General features: G+C 42.2%; 1 protein-coding gene across 9 annotated transcripts in view; it reads left to right on the forward strand.

Moving 5' to 3' along the window:
- Nucleotides 1–18,098, forward strand: part of LOC114587885 (endophilin-A1) — a 277,955-nt gene that overhangs the window by 156,467 nt on the left and 103,390 nt on the right. Inside the window, exons 26-27 of one of the 9 annotated variants that reach the window (XR_013391153.1) lie at nt 7,750–7,974; nt 10,269–10,342. The exons of 7 other annotated variants lie outside the window; for them this stretch is intronic. Coding sequence is in view for 1 of the 2 variants with exons in the window: in XM_028712738.2 (XP_028568571.2) it covers nt 10,269–10,370 (102 nt within the window). In the remaining variant the exon portion in view is untranslated. Of the gene's footprint in view, nt 1–7,749; nt 7,975–10,268; nt 11,352–18,098 lie in introns of those variants that run through there. One more of the 9 variants, XM_028712738.2, reaches the window with a different exon arrangement.

The following is an 18,098-nucleotide window of genomic DNA, read 5'->3' on the forward strand; positions in this document are numbered from 1 at the left end:
AACAGAGTGCTTCTCTTACGAAGAAATGGCTGGCTGGTCCAAAAGCTCTGCTTCTCACTCGCCTAACGGGAGCCCTTTCTACAGAGAAATCATTGATAATAATGGTGCCAGGTGGAGGTCCCTATTTGGATTTCCTATTTTCCAATGGGAAGATGCATTGGCCAAGCCAAAAGCGGTGATCAGTGCACATCTCACCTGGCCTCCTGTGATGTCACCTTGCTCCCCACTCCTAGTGGCACCTGCAAGGTGAGAAGCCACTCGCTCAATATGGCAAAGGAAGACAGGTGGAGGGGCTTGAAGAAAATGTCAACCCTAGCTAAACTCAGCCCCAAGTGAACCATTCCTGCTTACGTTTTGGGGAAAGAAGGGAAGTTGAATACCTTAGGCAGAGCTCACCTAAGTCTGAGAGGTTCAAGTACAGATTTAATTAAAGCGCATTTCAGTATCTTTTTACCAAAAAAAAAAAAAAATCTATTGAAAATTTTCAAGGGTGTTTCCTAAACATCCTTTTCTCTTAAGCTTTTGAGACTTCGCATGAGATGGAGGAAAGGTTAACACCATATTTGTTTGAGCTAATGATACATATGGAAAATAGAACATCTAGGGAGACAAGCCTACATCTCGGCAAACGTATTAATTAAATTATTGAGTCTATCTATATCCATGGTGGAGAGAAAAGGATCTGTTCCCTCATAAGTCTTAGGAAAAAGAGATTTTTTTTTTATCATGTGCCTTTAAAGTTAGTAGTTGATATGGACACCTGAGGAGTTCATGGGTTTCTGTGACCTTTTACTATGGACCTGTTTCCAGTCAATTCATGTTTTCCTCACAGCCAGACAGCTGTTTATTACCGTGTCTTCCCGCATTCTCTACAATATTTTCTACTGAGACCTCAAGCAGCTTGTTAGTGGGAAGTAAATATTGATTTGGCATCCTGTCAATGCAGAAAGAATGAAAAAATTTCCACCAGAGGCCCCTCAAACATTTTCCTATCGACATTTTCTGGGCAGAGTGGAAGGCTGCATAGAGGATGACAAGGCTGAGACTAGTTGAAATCCCTGAGGGGTCCATTGAGACTGCCGCTGTGACCTGTGTGATACTTTTTCTTCTCTTTCAAGTCTTTTTTTTTTTAATACACACACAAGTCTGCTGGGATGCTCCCCTCTTGTAAGTGATCAAGGGCAGCTTATTGGCAGGTGAGAGCCCTGCTTTTCTAGTCATAGCCAGCTTTTGTTTCAAGATGGCTGACAACATAAACTGGGTTTTGAAACTTCTTTCCTGTGTAGTATATTTATCCTCCCAGTTCTGCTAATGTGTCTCCCTAATCCAGGGAGAAACTGTCCTACAAAGAGAAGAGTCTATTTATGACAGATGCGCCGCAGTATTTATTGCACAAATGTCGTAAAATGCACGTGCGATTTCTCTTCAGAAAGTGAGAAAGGGTTTTTTTAAAACAGTTTGGGTGATTCTTGGAAAAAGCTTTCAATCTGTGCACCCAGTTTAAAGCAGCACACATTTTCACCCTAAATGATATCAAAACTTAAAATCCAGTGTTACAGTGATGGCTGATATTTATTGACTGGCAGGTATTTAATTTATTATCAAAAGGTTAAAGGAGCGCCAATACTTTCATTGCCCAAAATTCCCAGAAATGCAAATATCCAGTCAATAGGAAGTGTGAATCAGGCAACTGTTTTATGGGGTTGGTGCCTATGCAATTCTGGTGATACATTAACTGTGGTTAAGAGACTGGGAGCTGATGACACAACTGAGAACTCACTCTATACTTCCCCTTTTGCTCATTGCTCCCTTCCTTCATGGCACAAATTCTGCCATCCTTCCTCTGACCACCTTAGCCCTGGCTAAGTGTTACTGTCACTGATGTTTGCCATTATCAATGCTAAGCAGGCTTCTATCATAGGCAGGATCTGAAACTGGCTTCAACCTGTAGTTAAGCAGGGACTCCAGTTAACAGTAATGCTGACGTAACACAATATCTGGGGAAGACAAAAGAGGGAAGGTGGTAGTCTCAAAAACTCTTAACCATAGTTAAAAGGTCTCCAGAACTATGCCTCTGCCAGTCTATATGATAGAAAGATCAAATACAAAAAAGGTTTTCTGTATCCTCCTTTTGAACTTCTCACCTGGCCATTAGTGCATAACTTAGGTAGGCAAAGTTTTAGGTTTCGGGCTGGAATCCACGTATTTTGGAAAGGCAGGATCTTTCCTGAATCCAGTGGGACTTCATGTCATTTATAGCACAATGCTATTTCTTTGGAAGCAAGCCCCATTGAGTTCAGAGCTTACTCCCACGTAAGTGTGTTGAGAATTGCAGCCTTTGGAGATGATTCAGATCATACTTCTGCTCATTTCTCACCACCACCAAGTGGGAAGCACATGGAACTCAGTTGCTGAAGAAAGGAAGCGGCTTCCAACTCCAGCTACGGGCTCCAAAAGTTGACTGTGGATTTACAATGGTCCTTGTTCTATCATTCTGCCATGGCTTCCCAGCATGTGTAGAAATACCAAAACGAACATACGTTTGTTCCTTAAGCATGCCAGTGGACATGTGATGAGCACAGTTGTCCTACGTGGAAGCATTGACGATGGAAGAAAATGGAAGGCAGCCCTCAATCACAACAAAACTTCACAAGCCTAAGCCAGATAGCTGCCTTTTTGGCATATACCTGGGAAAGAGAGGGTAGTATCATATGTTGCAGGGGCACATGGAAGATATTGAATACCCCTTCTCTCAGCGGACCAGTACCGCAGGCACCCATCCAGTTTTGTGGAACACGAAGGGCAGCACGTCCTGCAGACAAGGCCAGGCTGACATGAAAACTCCTGCCCGTTCTGTGGAGGCCAATAAGCTTGGAAAAGTTAGAGCCCTCTTGTGTCATTTGCGTTTCCCATCCAAGATGTTTACGTCCGTTTTGTGATCTGCTGGGCCACCTCCCCCCCACTTCCTCCCCACCCCCTCGCAGAATGTCTTGCAGCAAAGTACATGAGATCACTTAATACCGAAGTTTGATATAGTGTCTTCTTGTGCCATTGAGCCTGGCCTCTAGAACATAATTGCCCAACAGTATTGATTTAATTGCCTAGGTTTATTTGTGGACTCCTAATTATTGACTGGAGGTAAATTTAATGGAGAAACCTTTATGAACACAGGGAAACTGCTGCTGTTGCTGTTATACATAAATGAACAGCATCACATCCCTTTGGATCATTTTTCAAGCTAATTTTATTCCACTGTGACAGTATGATAACATTTAAAATGTCATAGACGTTTTATTTTTATTGCTGACACGCACCGTTTTAGTACTACATTAGAATTTGGGAGGGAGCAGTTTCATGGTGAGCACTGGTTGTTCTTTATTGTCATTTAAAGATTCCCCCAGAGAGGAGTCGTAAACCGGGGCACACCTCGTAGATGTTGCATCTCCACCTGTGTTTCCTGTATTACTGATACCTAAAGGGGACGGGATCTTTTCTGCCTAAGGAAATCATCAATAATGTTGCTGATTAACAAATATAATATCTCTGGGCAGTTGCTGAACAAATATATCTGCATAAAGTGACCTCCCCCCCGGCCCATATGAGTGAGATTACAGGCAGAGTGGAGAAAAAGCTTCCAGAGAGCTCTTGTTTCACCTAATGGGCTATTAGAGTCTTTTTACGGAGCAATCCTATCCTCGCATTACCCGTATTGGGGGTGCAGGGGCGACATATGCTAGCGGAATGGCTACCATGTTTCGCCCAGGAGAGGAGAGGAAGCGTGGACCTTCGTATGAGGTCAAGGAAATGCAACCGGAACATATGGCGGTGGAATAAACACAACAGAGGCACCCACAACGTCCCTGGATACATTGCCATGAGCCTTCAATCAAGACTCTGTTGGCATCAGTGCATGCCATCCATGCATTGGGACACACGCATGCCTCTTATCCCCATGCACACTGAATACAGGATGACATCGCAACATCCTCAGCCCCAGTGGCTTAGCCAACAACAGCACTTCTACTGCCATTCCCTTGGCTGGCTCCACGTTCCACTGGCATATCTGGAGTGTCACAGCAATGGTGCTTCTTGCTTTCCACCAGTGTAGCAGGGCTTCCGCAGAATCCTATAGCCTCCTACTGGACCTTCAGTAAGGACTGCGCCTTTCGTCACCAAAGTATCTATGGATCACTTATAATACCTTTGGTCCTCCTGAAGTTGGTGAACTGCATACCTCATCATCCTTGCCATTGGTCTAGCTCACCGGTGCTGATGGGAGTTGGCCTTCAGCAACATCTGGCTGGAGAAAAGTTCTGCACCCATGGTTTAATGGCTTTCTGCCCTGCTCATCTGTTGAAAAGTCTCCAAGAGCGGCTTACCTACAGTCAAAAGAAGCCTGCCAAAAAGGCTTATGAACTGAAGGATGTGACGCAAAAGGAAAATAGGAAGGGGGGGGGAAGCAAACTGGAACCAATTGTTAAAGTCACATCGTTTTTATAATTTCAAGCTGGAATGGAAACACGTATCCATGTAGTTCAAAAAGCATTGGGGGAGGAAAGAAAAAATGAATGGGTCCCTCCAATGCATAACATTTCTTAAAGCACATGGAATGCAGAGTAATCAATGACCTCCCATGGCACAGATGCACACAGAGTTTATGGAGAAAGACTTGGTTAGGAGATCTATTACGTGGCATACCTACGTATATACAATATCCAACGTACATTTCTCCAGCTATCCATAATCAAAGTAACCCTTTATATAGTCGCACTTCTGTCCTTTAAAAAGTGAAAATATGTGTTTGTAAATCCTTCTTCTCGAAGAGACGCTTTGGGGGCGGCAGGGTGTGTGTGTGTGTGTAATATAGCACTGTGTGCTGAGGATGAGAACCTAATGAAAGAACCCGGCTTCTATTTAAACCATTGATATTTGCAAGGCTGGCTTGTAAATAAATATTTGGGTTTGGCAATATAATGCCTGGCTGAGATGCAGGAGCCAGGACACAGCAGCCAAATCACAGATGGTCCACTGCTTAAGCCCTTTCCCCTTGCTTCAGTGCTGCAGAACTTACCTTGCAGAAGCTAAAGGTCACCTGTTAAAGGGCTGACCAAAATTCTTGCTTTGCCTAAAATGCCGTCACTCTAATTAAGAGGCTCTTTGTGTGCGTTAAGAGGACCAAATGTCAACCCTTGCTTCTGCCAAGTCAGGGGCAGGGTGGAGGCAAAGTGATGCAGGGCAGATCTGTGGCAAGAATTTTTTGGGGGGGTGTTTCTACAATCAAGTGGTATATACAGTTTACGATATCATATATCAGTAATACCCATAGTCACCCTGTTGCTTAGCACAAACATGGCGGCACTCCCTGTGTGACTCTTTCCTTTCTGTTCGCTGTTCCCCCCTGCCTTGCAGGCAGAAGGATAACAAATGGGAAATCCATAGCATAGTGCAGTGTCTTATCAGACACCAAACATTGCTGGATCTTTAAGGACCACTTGATATGAATCTTCTGTTTTTCTTTCTTTGCTTACTGTAATCTATGACCGTTGGAAATGGGTCATATGAGTCTTTTTATCATGTACCAAACCTGCCATTTTTCTTACTACCACCAATGCTTAATGTAAGCAAAACAGATCAAAGATTGGGAGGGGCCAGTTAAATTAAAAATTGCCCCCTAGTTGTACCTTAGTTGTAGCTGCCCTTTGAGCTCTTTCATGGGACTTCCCTGTCCCTGGAGACATTTGCTAGCAGAGTTACTTCTCTGATGTTTGCCTCCCCTCTCACGAGGCCTTGCTCTCTTGAAACCCTCAGAGAGCAGAGCTTCTAGTAGCCTTACAATAAAGGCAGCTGAAATCTATACAATAGGCAGCTCGTGAAGAATCTGCATCACCCAGCACACAACGCAACCGCTGTTCCCTTCATAGCGATCACAAACTTTGGTAAAACTGTTTTCTCTTGCTTGGGGTTGTCTTTCCAATAAGGTAATATGAGCTCTGCAGTGATATGGTTTATGAAAAGCAACTGAACGTTGCAGCACACAAAATTAGCTGAATAAACAGGTTGCAGTGTGAGGCACAAGGTATCCCAGTGGAGATAATCATACCACCTCGACGGACCCTGTCAGGCCATGCAACTGTATAGGAAAGGGATATTTCCTTTCAGGTTAAGAACTTAATTTGTTCTGGAGGTCCATTCTTAACCTGAAACTGTTCTTAACCTGAGGTACCACTTTAGCTAATGGGGCCTCCCGCTGCCGCCGCACGATTTTTGTTCTCACCCTGAAGCAAAGTTCTTAACCCGAGGTACTATTTCTGGGTTAGTGGAGTCTATAACCAGAAGCGTCTATAACCTGAAGCGTCTTTACTGTACTGTACTGTACTGTACTGTACTGACTTAAAATTTTAATTCAAATGGGAAACTCTGAAAACTATTCTTTGCCAAAGCTAGCAGACTCTAAATCAACCTGTCCTGCATCAAATTAATCTGTCAAACATCTTAAAGTGGGCAAGCTGCAGGGAAAGTGGGGGCAGCAAAGGACCAGAGTGAGAGGCCTAATCTTTACATTCTGTCCCCTCAACCAAAGAAGTGTATGTTTGGTAGGTGGAGAAGGTGAATATATATACAGTCGTACCTTGGATCCTGAACGCTTGTGAGTCGAACGTTTTGACTCCTGAACGCTGCAAAGTGAGTGTTCTGGTTTGCACACGTTCTTTGGAACCCAAACATCTGACGGGGCTTCCGATTGGCTGCAGGAACATTGGCTGCATCTTATCAAATTTGTCACTCCCTGCCACAGGAATTCACATTTTTATTCCTTCGTTGTAAATGCCCTGGGTAGAGACCAGGCCTAAGTCATAAAATATATGAACTCTGGGCCCACCAGCATTCAGCCTGGTCATTCCATTCAAACAACTATTTAAAAGCCATATCTCTTTGATTTATGCTACCTGAATTGGTGGCTGTTGCCTTCCGTGCTCCATATCTTAGATGGCAAGCTTGCGGGCAGAATAATCTGTAACTCTTGTGAATTAAAAAATCATATATGCAGGTGGGTGATGCTTGGAGGCTGATAGGCCACTGACTGATTGGGGGTCCCACCAGAAGCACTGTGGGGGACCCCTAATATTTGTCTACCCCAGCTGTCAATCAACTTGCACCTGAGCTGGTTGGTCATTGGATACATGCCCAGTGCCCACACCAAACACATTTGACCCTAATCAATAAAGTTATGCCCAGTGCCCACACCAAACACATTTGACCCTAATCAATAAAGTTATGGCCTGGTTTTTATTCATGGCCTGCTTCCCCTACACTATGCATACGAAGCAGGCATGCCAACTCGGGGGGGCCAAAGGAACCTTGGCTTCCTCAATATTTGTTTGAAGGGGCCAGCCCCCCGCAATATCCAGGTGCCCCTGTGTTTGTTGTGCGTGTGTGATGTGATATGCGCAATGCAGGTTCATTGGCTGGCTCCTCCAGCCTCCTGAGCCGTTCCCAAGGCATGCGGGTCATACAGGTGATGTCACACATACTGGAAACCCCGCCCCCCAATCTCGGGGACAACCCGGTGCCTCTGATACTGAGCTAAAAGGGCCTGTAGTATGACTCAGTATAATGTAGCTTCCTATGAGAGAGAGTAAACATTTGGGCCCCATTGATAAGACTCTGTAGGGTGAGCTCTTTTTGTTCAGAAATTATGAACACATAGAGGAAATCTGTATATTTACTAACCCATTAATAAAAATCTGGCAGGCCTCCACTGAAGATGAAGACTGCAAAGATGCAGTGCGGAATGTATGTCTATAAAGAGAGCCAGATAAGAACATGGACACATTCCCAGAAGCTGATAAATGTGCAAGACATCTGCAACATTTCAAGCTCTCTTATCCTTGATTGCACTGAATGATTAAGATAGAAACACCTCCTTAAAAATCATTTTACAGTGACAAAGGAGCCTTAGAATGTAGTGAACAGCAGGTAAAATATAGAATGATATGAGCCCAAGACAGTGGTAAAGTAATCCATTCATCTAAAGGGGAGTGTTATTAGGAAAAAATAAAGATGCCTCAAAAGCAAATGTGGTCTGGGGTTTGAGACAGGTTTGAGAAACTTTGAAGAATGGAAAGGTTGGCGGTTACCCTATACATAACTACATGAAGAGGGGGAAAGCATAATGTAGGGAAATGATATTTACAAAGTCACATGTGAACTGCATTGCATGATTCCCACTGGCTCAGTGTTCTTTGGCACAAGAAACCTTAACGCCAGTGTATAAACCGCACACATGTTCATGTGTTTTTCTCTGTATTAATTTATTTTTCTCATCTGTGATGGTTTGAGTTAGTCATTTGCTTATGTCCCCACATACAACTTTTTCTTCTTCTTAATTCATCTATGAATACTTAACTGGAGAAGAAGACTTTTTTTAAAAAAAACCTCCAAATCTTTATTTCTGATATTGCTCCATTTGGATGTGTGGCCTGCAGTGAAGGAAAGGTCTTAAACCCCCCCATTGTGGGAATACCTCTGCGTCTATAGGGATTTCTAAGCAAACCCCTTTGCCAACCCTAGCCTATTTTGTTGAGGTTAGCAATCTTCGGGTACCATGGGTTGGTTCCACAGGTGCAAGAAGAAGCCCTCATCTGCAACTGAAAAGACTTCCTCTGACTTAGCACAAAACCTTTGTGAAAAAGAAGTGAAATTCAGTGGAGTGCTTCTGTTAGCACAAGGCATTGTGAAATATTTTCTGGTACAAAGTGTTGCACAAGGACTTGCAAAACATCTCAAGAAGTTGCTTGTGCTAAGTCTGTGTTGAGTGAAGTCTTCTGCTAGTGCTTCTCTTCGTTGAACAGTACTAACTGCTGAGTGTTATCTGTCGACAAACCCAACCTTCTCAACAGAATGACTTAATATGCTTGATATGTCCATCTGTCATTACATGCTGCATCTGCCTTGACCTAGGCTCATGCTTGAGCTTTTCAAATCCAGCCCCTGGTTTCCTTTTTGCCATATTTGCTAGTTACCATTTCTAGCTCTTACCAGAAACCTGGCCCACTTTGTTGAGGTTCATAGCCTTTGGGGCCAGAAAAGGTTGGATCCTCAGAAGTCCTTCTGCAATTAAAAGGCTTTTTCCAGAGTTAGCACAAGATTTCACACCTGTTGCGTGGCCTGCTGGGGAAATCACTTTCTTCCTTCTCAACATCATAGTGAGCTCACAGAATTGGTGTAGATTTAGATGCTCACAAGCAACCCATTCACATGGTGAAAAACATTTCCTTTCTGCTGTGGACTGTTGCTGTAAGGCAGCCATGTCCAAAGACCTTTGGGGGGGGGGCCTAATCCGGCCCGCCAGTCTGTTTAATCTGGCCCCTGTGGCAGTTTATCTCCTGAGGCAAAATCCTAAAAATATACCTCAACAACTTCAACCTTAAACAAAGCTCAACAACTTATTTGGAGTAAAATCCTAAAAAAAGCTCAACAACGTCAATCCTAAAAAAGGTTAACAACTTTGGTTGGCCCTTTGGTTTGGCCCTCACAGCCCTTCATCAGATCTGGCCCTCTTTGAAAAAAGTTTGGACACCAATGCTCTAAGGACACAAAGACTACTGACTTGCCATGTGACAAAGGCTTTCTTGAGAATTACAGCCATCCTGTGAATAATGTCATTTTTCTAACTTTGACCGTAAAGTATAAATAAAGTCAGTGGAAGCTTGTCCTGTGCCCACCCCAAAGTTTCCTTTATGCTTACCTTTCCCAATAGAATCCTGATCTGTGAAGGGATTCCCCCCCCCCCCTGCATTTAGTCCCCAAAGTTTCACTGGATGCCTCTGAAAGCATTTGCCTCCGGCCCGAGGAGCTGTATTGATAGCTCCCTCTCTCCCTCTCCTGAGAGCAGTCAGCATGCAGTGCTGCGTCTACTTATAAGTGCCCCAGAGATGACTGTAACCTCATATTGATCAGCTGATTGAAGATAAATGACAGAGCTGCTGGTATTGCAGATTACATCATTAACATGGTCAGTAAACCATGAATTGTTCAATAAGGCGTTTATCTTTTTTCATTTTATTCTGCTCTTTTATCATTTTTATGATAAGGAACAGTTACACACACTAATCAGGAGGATCCGTTTTAGGAGAGAACGGACGTGGGCAAGTGTGCCAGTGTCAGAACTAAGTGAAATCTAATGGCTTCAGAACACTTAGTAAATGTTTTTTAGCTGAAGAAAAATATAGGCTTCGCTGATCATTTTTCTTACTCTGCTTCTCTTTCAGTTTCCTTTTGCTTCGTATTTAATGGATGCAGTGCTGGAAAAACTAAATGAGCAGAAAAAACTGGCGGAAGAATACAGTTCTCTTGTGAAACAAATGGCCTAGGTGTTGCTGAACAGAATCTTGAAAGAGAGAAAGGGGACTCTTCCCCCTCCTGTTTTTGGTTTTGCAATTTGATGTCACTCCCGATTTTGGCTCATACTAACGACCAGTTTACAATCTGTCGCGGCAGGTGCATTTGCTGCATACACAAAAAAGTACAGCAAATATGAAAAGGAAAGATACCCACCAATGTAGACATAGCAAACGTACCTGTTCTCGTTAAGAAGCAGCCATTGACAACCTTGCCATCAATGAGTCTTCTAAGTAAACAGGCGTATGATTTGGCTGTAGATCTCCCTTCTTGTTTGCTAGCCACCTTCTACACAAACACATTTCTAAGCATTCGCTGCAGAGCCATTTGACACTGGTTATGCTCCCAAGTCCAATGGAAATAGTGTAAGCATTTTGCAGAGAGATTGCCTTCAAGCAATTAAAAACTAAATTTATTTTGCCAGTAGGAAGTCTGGATAAAGCAAGATGCAGTTGCAGAGGTTGTCTTAAGAGCAGTTCCCAGCAAACATGCCTGGAGTTGTAGTCCAAAAATGGTAGAGGCTGCATTACATAACCAGCATTGCTAAGCACAATCCATTAGGAACTTGAGCAACTTCTTTTCTTGCACAGCTCCTGATCATTTGAATGGTGTGTGCACAGGAAACCCCCTAGGCAAAAGTGCCATACATTCAGAAAAGCAGGAGTGCAAATTTTAATATAATTCATTAAAACTGAAGTGAGTGCCCTTTGAAAACCCTCGATTATGACTAACCTAATAAACAGCTTCAAAATTCTCTTTTTATGTGAAACAACAACAAAAAGAACACAAGGCATGGTTAATGAAGCATTTTTAGGGAGCATTCAGCAAACATGTGCTTCCTATTGTTTGTTCGTTTTGCTTTTTTACTGTGAAAGAGTGCATTACGTGTGCAATGTATTTAATTGTATTTAAGAAACATTTTGTTTGAATAAATGATTTTGAGTTGAACTTTTTATCTAGGAAATCCCTGTAAAATTATGTTTCTCTTTGTTTCTCCGTCCCTCTGTCTCTCTCACACACATAGCTGTAGTAACATTTTGTAATAATAGAACTATCAGTAATATGCTTGAAAATAGAGGTGAGCACATATTGACCCTACACCTTTAGGACAGGGATAGCAAATGTGGGACCTTCCATATGGTTTGAGCTACAACTTGTAGCTCCCTGACCACTGGCCATTCTGGTTGGGGCATCTCACCACATGGGCGACCCCTGATTTAGGGGATTACAACTGTGGACAGGTGCTTAAAAGGGTCTCTTAGTTATGTGGGAGCTGTTTCCCATGGAATCAGGAGAGCACATGGCATGAAATAAATGCCATGTTTGAGACCCATGCCATCAATAGCACACCCGTGGCTGGGTCCAGAAAAAACGCCTCCCACACAACTACAATAATATTTAAAGACCCGTTCAATTATTTCCTAAAGAAGATGATCCCTTTAGAACAAAGGTACATTCTTAGAGCACAGACAAAATATTCAGCTACTGGTAAATTGCTTCTGTGTGAACAAGATTCTGAAGACTGCTTGACAACTTGTTCTAGTCTTCCATATAAAGTATTTTCTTTTAAAATGCCTTTGAAGATATGCTCAAGGAAATGAAATGGTGATGTGCCTTAGTGGTTGGTTGGTCAACAGAAGTTCCAGGTTTAACACTTGGTATTTTCTTCAAGGAGTTTGGCATGGAATGATGGGGCCACCCATTCAATTATTTAATTAGAACAACAACAGAACACTTATAAACAGCTGCATACGCGATTGCTATTTCTACAGATGAATATTATTGTCTGATTCAAGAGAGACTGAATTTTGTAACCATAAATGCTGTTCAGCACCACATAATTTTTTTGGATCTTATTGTGGCGTAGAAAATGGAGCAGACATATGCTTTGAGTGCTTAAGCTTATCTGAAGTTAACCCTGTAAGCCACGAAGCCTGAACTGATGTGAAATACCTGCACACCCTTCAGATGGTTTAACATGTTATCACACCTGCTATTTAATTAAGTTAATACAGTAAAAAGAGTATAAGAATAGCATGTTGGAAATTCTCTGATCCCACCCAATCACAACTTGCCCATAAAGCTAGAACTAGTACAAACATCTATCTACACTTGCTTGCAAAAATAAATAAATCAACATTTCCTCACCCCAACCCACCACTTTTCACGTTTCCGGTTGTCTCCAATATTTTTGTTGAGCGGCTGAAATAACTTTGGAGCAAGCTGCACTTTACAGGTACTTTGTGCATCGCCTCTCATTATTTCCGCACCTGAATGATGGCCTCACCTAGAATGCAGACCAATCCTCTGATTTACTTTCCTCCCCTTCCTCCTCATTGCTTATAAATTTTTCCCAATTGATCCTGTTTTCGGATTGATTCTAGGCTCCTCCACAAAGTGCTGGAAAATATTGTCTTTGGATTATTATAAATTCTGGGCCAAAAAAGTTTGCTTCCCTCCTGACATACTTTGAAAAAGTATGGAGAGAAAAAAGGAGACCCATTGAGAGATGCAAGATGAACAGCTGTAAACCCCCCCCCCAACCTCTTCTATAAAGGAGGACTGTAAATCTGCTGTTAGGGGTCTAAGAGCTGAGCTGCATGTTCAGTAAAATCTTGTTACACTGAAGCGGGAAATTGCATATCTGAATACTGCACATAGATTCCAGCTGGCACACTGGGAACAAATAATTGGCCTAGGCTTTTCCATGAGCTGGTAAGCAGTCTGAAACGGGCACGCCACATAATTTAGTGGAACATGTAGACCAGTCGTTAGAAGGATTGCAATCATAGATCTAAAACTCTAGAACGGTGCCACCCCAACTTTTTCTTACCTTGTGAACTACTTGAAAATTGCTAAGGGTCTTGGTGAACCATTTAATGGTTTTCCTGTCAGTTGCACAAACTGCAATGCACTGTAAAGGTAAAGGGACCCCTGACCATTAGGTTCAGTCATGATAGACTCAGGGGTTGCGGTGCTCATCTCGCTTTATTGGCCGAGGAACCCGGCGTACAGCTTCCGGGTCATGTGGCCAGCATGACTAAGCCGCTTCTGGTGAACCAGAGCAGCGCACGGAAACCCTGTTTACCTTCCCGCCAGAGTGGTACCTATTTATCTTGCTTGCACTTTGACGTGCTTTCGAACTGCTAGGTTGGCAGGAGCGGGGACCGAGGAACAGGAGCTCAGCCCGTCGCGGGGATTTGAACCGCCAACCTTCTGATCGGCAAGTCCTAGGCTCTGTGGTTTAACCCACAGCGCCACACACGTCCCACGCAATGCACTGTACTTGGCGTTATTTGATTTTCAGCTATTTAATGAACATACCATAAGCCATCTGAATGAAGCTCACAGACAACCAGTGGTCCACAAACCACAGTTTAGGAATCCCTGCTCTAAAAGGCTCCTGGGAGCTTATTTTATGGTCTGTCACATCAGAGTATGCCTGAATACATACATGAAAACTAGGACTGGGTGATATATTGATATATCGTCCAAAATGGGTTTGAAGTCCTTATTGTGATACCACTTTCATAATTACTGACCTGGCAATATATCACGAATCTTCGTAGCTCCATCCTTATTCAGACATTGTGATGTATCAGTATATCGTGATGTTGAAAACCAGATATCGCCCAGCCCAATAATAGTTTAAAATGAATTGGAATCCCAGGGATCGTAGGAAAGATCATTAAATTACAGTAGCAGCACAAGAATGAGAGCAAATGCCTTTGACTACACACGGCAACAGAGCTTACAGCTTGAAGAAATTGTCAGGTGGAGTGGCTGAACAGCTGAAACCCTGGATGAGGAATCTGTGACCCCTCAGATATTGTTGAATTATCAGCCTCAGCTGGCATGTCCAAGGGGGAGGATCCAACAATTTGGAGGAGGGCAAGTTTACCATCCTTGACTTAAATTCCCCACCTTTGTTGGATTTAAGCACGACCAGTTCATTCGTTTCATTTTTTACAGGAAAATGCAACTTCAAGGCAGGGTTGCCAGCTTTTAACTTCCTGTCCTCAAACAGAATATCCTTTGCCCAGAGCATCTCTGACAGCTTCTGAACTTCTCTTAAAAATCCAATAGTGAAGATTCTACAACTTTCTTTAGCCTCAGCCTTTTACTGATTAATGAATTAGTTTTGTCAGTGGGTATGGACTAAAGAGGCATAATTAATACTATACAGTATAAACTGTTCTTACACAAATCCTGGCTTATTGATAATGCCAATTATCCAAGCGCTGTGCGTATCCTTAGATATTCTCTCTCTCTCTCTCTCTCTCTCTCTCTCTCTCTCTCTCTCTCTCTCTGGAGTCTTATGTTTTGCATTAGCTTTGTGCAAATTTCATTTTAGTGAAATAAAAAAAAAAAGGTTCCAGCCAAAGGAAGAAGTAATGAGAATCCATTTATAAACCAATCTAATTTGTTTATAAACAAAACAAATTAATACCCTTTGTGAATGTTATGTTCCTGCATCACCAATTCATTTAGCAGCACTGAATGTTTCTAAATTGTCAGGTTGCGCTAAATTGTATCTGGCTATTAATTCTGAGACTTTTGAAAATGAGATGAGTAATAAAGCTTAGTTTGTAGTAAATAGTATCAATGTCGTTTTCTTTTTTAAAATTAATAATAATTCTTTGAGCAATTATTCCTTATTACTCATTGGCAAGTAGCCATTGCTCTAACAAGAAAGCATTGAAGCCAATTTTAGTCATTCTCAGAGTAGACCCATTTAAATTAATGGATGTGACTAACTTGGATCCATTCATTTCAGCTGAGTCTACTCTGAGGAAAACTGAGTTGCGTACAACTTGTTGTTCCTTGTAATAGTGTGTTTATTGTAAGAACAGCCACCTCTGGTTCAATCAGTCAACCAAGCTTCCACAAATGTACATTTGAAGGCAACTGCCCCTTCACCCTCTGGCAGTGACTCCTGTCCTGGTCAAGACGTCCAGCAGCACAGAGATCTCTACCTCCAAGTTCATCAAGAATTGAAAGGTCTCCCATGTCAAGCCAAGTTTTAGGGCAAGTAGAAGCTTTTTCCTGGTTGATATCTCAGCACAATAAAGGAGACTTCTTCTGCCCTTCCCTGAGTCCTGTCACAGACCCTCGCAAGTGGCTCTATTTTCCAGGAACAGTCCTGGTCCTGGATTTACAGAAGCCATCCCGGTTTCTGATTTGATCCCAGAATGTCCTGCTTTTCCTTAGGACATCCCTATTTTCATTGGAGAAATGTTGGAGGGTATAGAGTTTTGCAAACCCCAAGCAAAGGAGATAAGTAACTCTGCAACCTTTAGAAGAAACCTGAAGGCAGCCCTGTATAGGGAAGTTTTAAAAAAAAGTTTCATGTTTTATTATGTTTTTATAGACGTTGGAAGCCACCCAGAGTAGCTGGGGCAACCTGGTCAGGTGGGCAGGATATAAATAATAAAATTATCATCATCATTATTATGGACGTCCCTATTTTCATTGGAGAAATGTTGGAGGGTATGCTGTCCCACATGCAACAAGGAAGGGGGAGGACTGGAGGTCTCTCATATTGCGTGGAGCCATCAATGAAGAAGCTGAAATGTTTGAGAGTAACAGCTACTGCCTGTTAAAAAACACAGCCAAGTCCCTTTGTTCTTGTTCAATACCATTTGAATTCTTCACAGACAAGTTTTCCACTATAAACATCAAGTGTGAGGAACCTTTGGGCTCCCAGCTGTTGCTGAACTACACTTCCATCATTCTACCTGGACAGTGAGGTCCAGTGCCGAGGGCCTTCTGGCGGTTCCCTCACTGTGAGCAGCAAAGCTACGGGGAATCAGGCAGAGGGCCTTCTCGGTGGTGGCATCCGTCTCCTGCCAGATGTCAAGGAGCTTCACAATCTTCCAAGATACCTGAAGGAGAGTCTCCACCCCCATTGTTCAGCCCGGACACTGAGGTCCAGCGCTGGGGGCCTTCTGGCGGTTCCCTTACTGTGAGAAACAAAGCTACAGGGAACCAGGCAGAGGGCCTTCTCGGTAGTGGTGCCCTCCCTGTGGAATGCCTTCCCGCCAGATGTCAGGGAGATAAACAACTAAATGACTTTTAGAAGACATCTGAAGGCAGCCCTGTTTAGGGAAGTTTTTAATGTGTGACATTTTAATGTATTTTTAATCTTTGTTGGAAGCTGCCCAGAGTGGCTGGGGAAACCCAGCCAGATGGGCAGGGTACAAATAAATAATAATAATAATAATAATAATAATAATAATAATAATAATAATAATAATTTTCACCATTCCTGAACCGAGGCAAATAGGAGTTGCAGTTCGTCAACAGCAGGAGGACCAAAGGTTCCTCACACCTCATTTAGAGTCATATGTATTTTCCGCTGTTAAAGAGATTACCAGGAAGGTGTGGAGCAGGAAGCGATGATTAAATTCTTATGAGATCTACTTCTGAGTGGACACATACAAAATGGCACTGTGAAGAAGTGATTGGTGCAGTCAACAACCACTGCAGCCCCTCCTTCTGAACGGGGCGGAAATGTATGAATAACATTGTTTGCATATGTTGCATATGTCGTTCTTCCTGAATTTAGAGATAAGTATTCTGACCTGCTTATGGCCTAGCTGGATCAGGTTGCTGCTAGCTGCTTCTTTGTGACAATTAAATGACCAAATAAAATTTATAGAGCCTAGCAGATTCTTAAGGTTTTAATTTTTGTGTGTGTCATTATTTCATTATTTTGCATTATTTATTAATTTTGCATACCGCCCTATACCCACAGGTCTCGGGGCGGTTACAACGTAAATTCACAATATAAAAAACAAAACAAAATACATAATAAAAAAGGAAACAATCCAAGAAATACAGCACATTCTTAAATGGCATTGGATAGTACAGGGTTTTAAATGCACATTTTATGTACACCTCCCCAAACATGACCAAGGAAACTGGAGAATTATTCAAAGAAAATGTCCTCTTACTTTATATAGACAATGGGGGCTTCCTGGCTGAATCTATTCTTCCATTAAGTGCTCCTGATGCTCCACCTAGTGGAAGGAAAGTTCCCACCTGCCTTAAATAAACTTTACACAAAAACGACTTTTAGTACTTTCTGTGAGCTTTTTCAGTAAAACAGTTTTAATGTGGAAAAAATGTTTTTTTATGTCTTCATTGTTTCGTCCCCCCCCCCCTCACCGCAATGCTTGGTTGTATCACGCAAACACATCATGTTTTTTCTTTCTTTTAAAACAAACCAATGTGCAATAGGCAGGGAGAATGGAAGCAAAAATAAATGTAAATTTAAAATATTTCCCCTCCTCAATATGTACAAAATGAAGAATTGTCCAGTAACAGTGAATAATTCTGGCGTGAACAGTACGCAGCGGTTTAGATTTCAATTTATTTAGATCACATTATTATTATTATTATTATTATTATTATTATTATTATTATTATTATTTAGATCACTTATTTGTTCAGTGTGATCCTGTCTCTATTTAGTAGATTGACTGGCATTCCCTGCTTAACTTTGAGGGAGCTATTTATGCCTTACAACTAGGTTATCTGCCATGACATAGCTGTTTACCTTTCCAGTTTACCTTTTCAGACCTAATCCTTACTTTTTTTTAAGAGTTCTTTTCTATAGCTACATTTGCCAGCATGACAAGTTATTGCTTCTCTTTAGGTCATCCATGTTGCTTTTGTAATTTTGTTAAAGAATAAAA

The sequence above is a fragment of the Podarcis muralis genome, chromosome 17, assembly GCF_964188315.1.
Source record: "Podarcis muralis chromosome 17, rPodMur119.hap1.1, whole genome shotgun sequence".
NCBI classification, from domain to species: Eukaryota; Metazoa; Chordata; class Lepidosauria; order Squamata; family Lacertidae; genus Podarcis; species Podarcis muralis.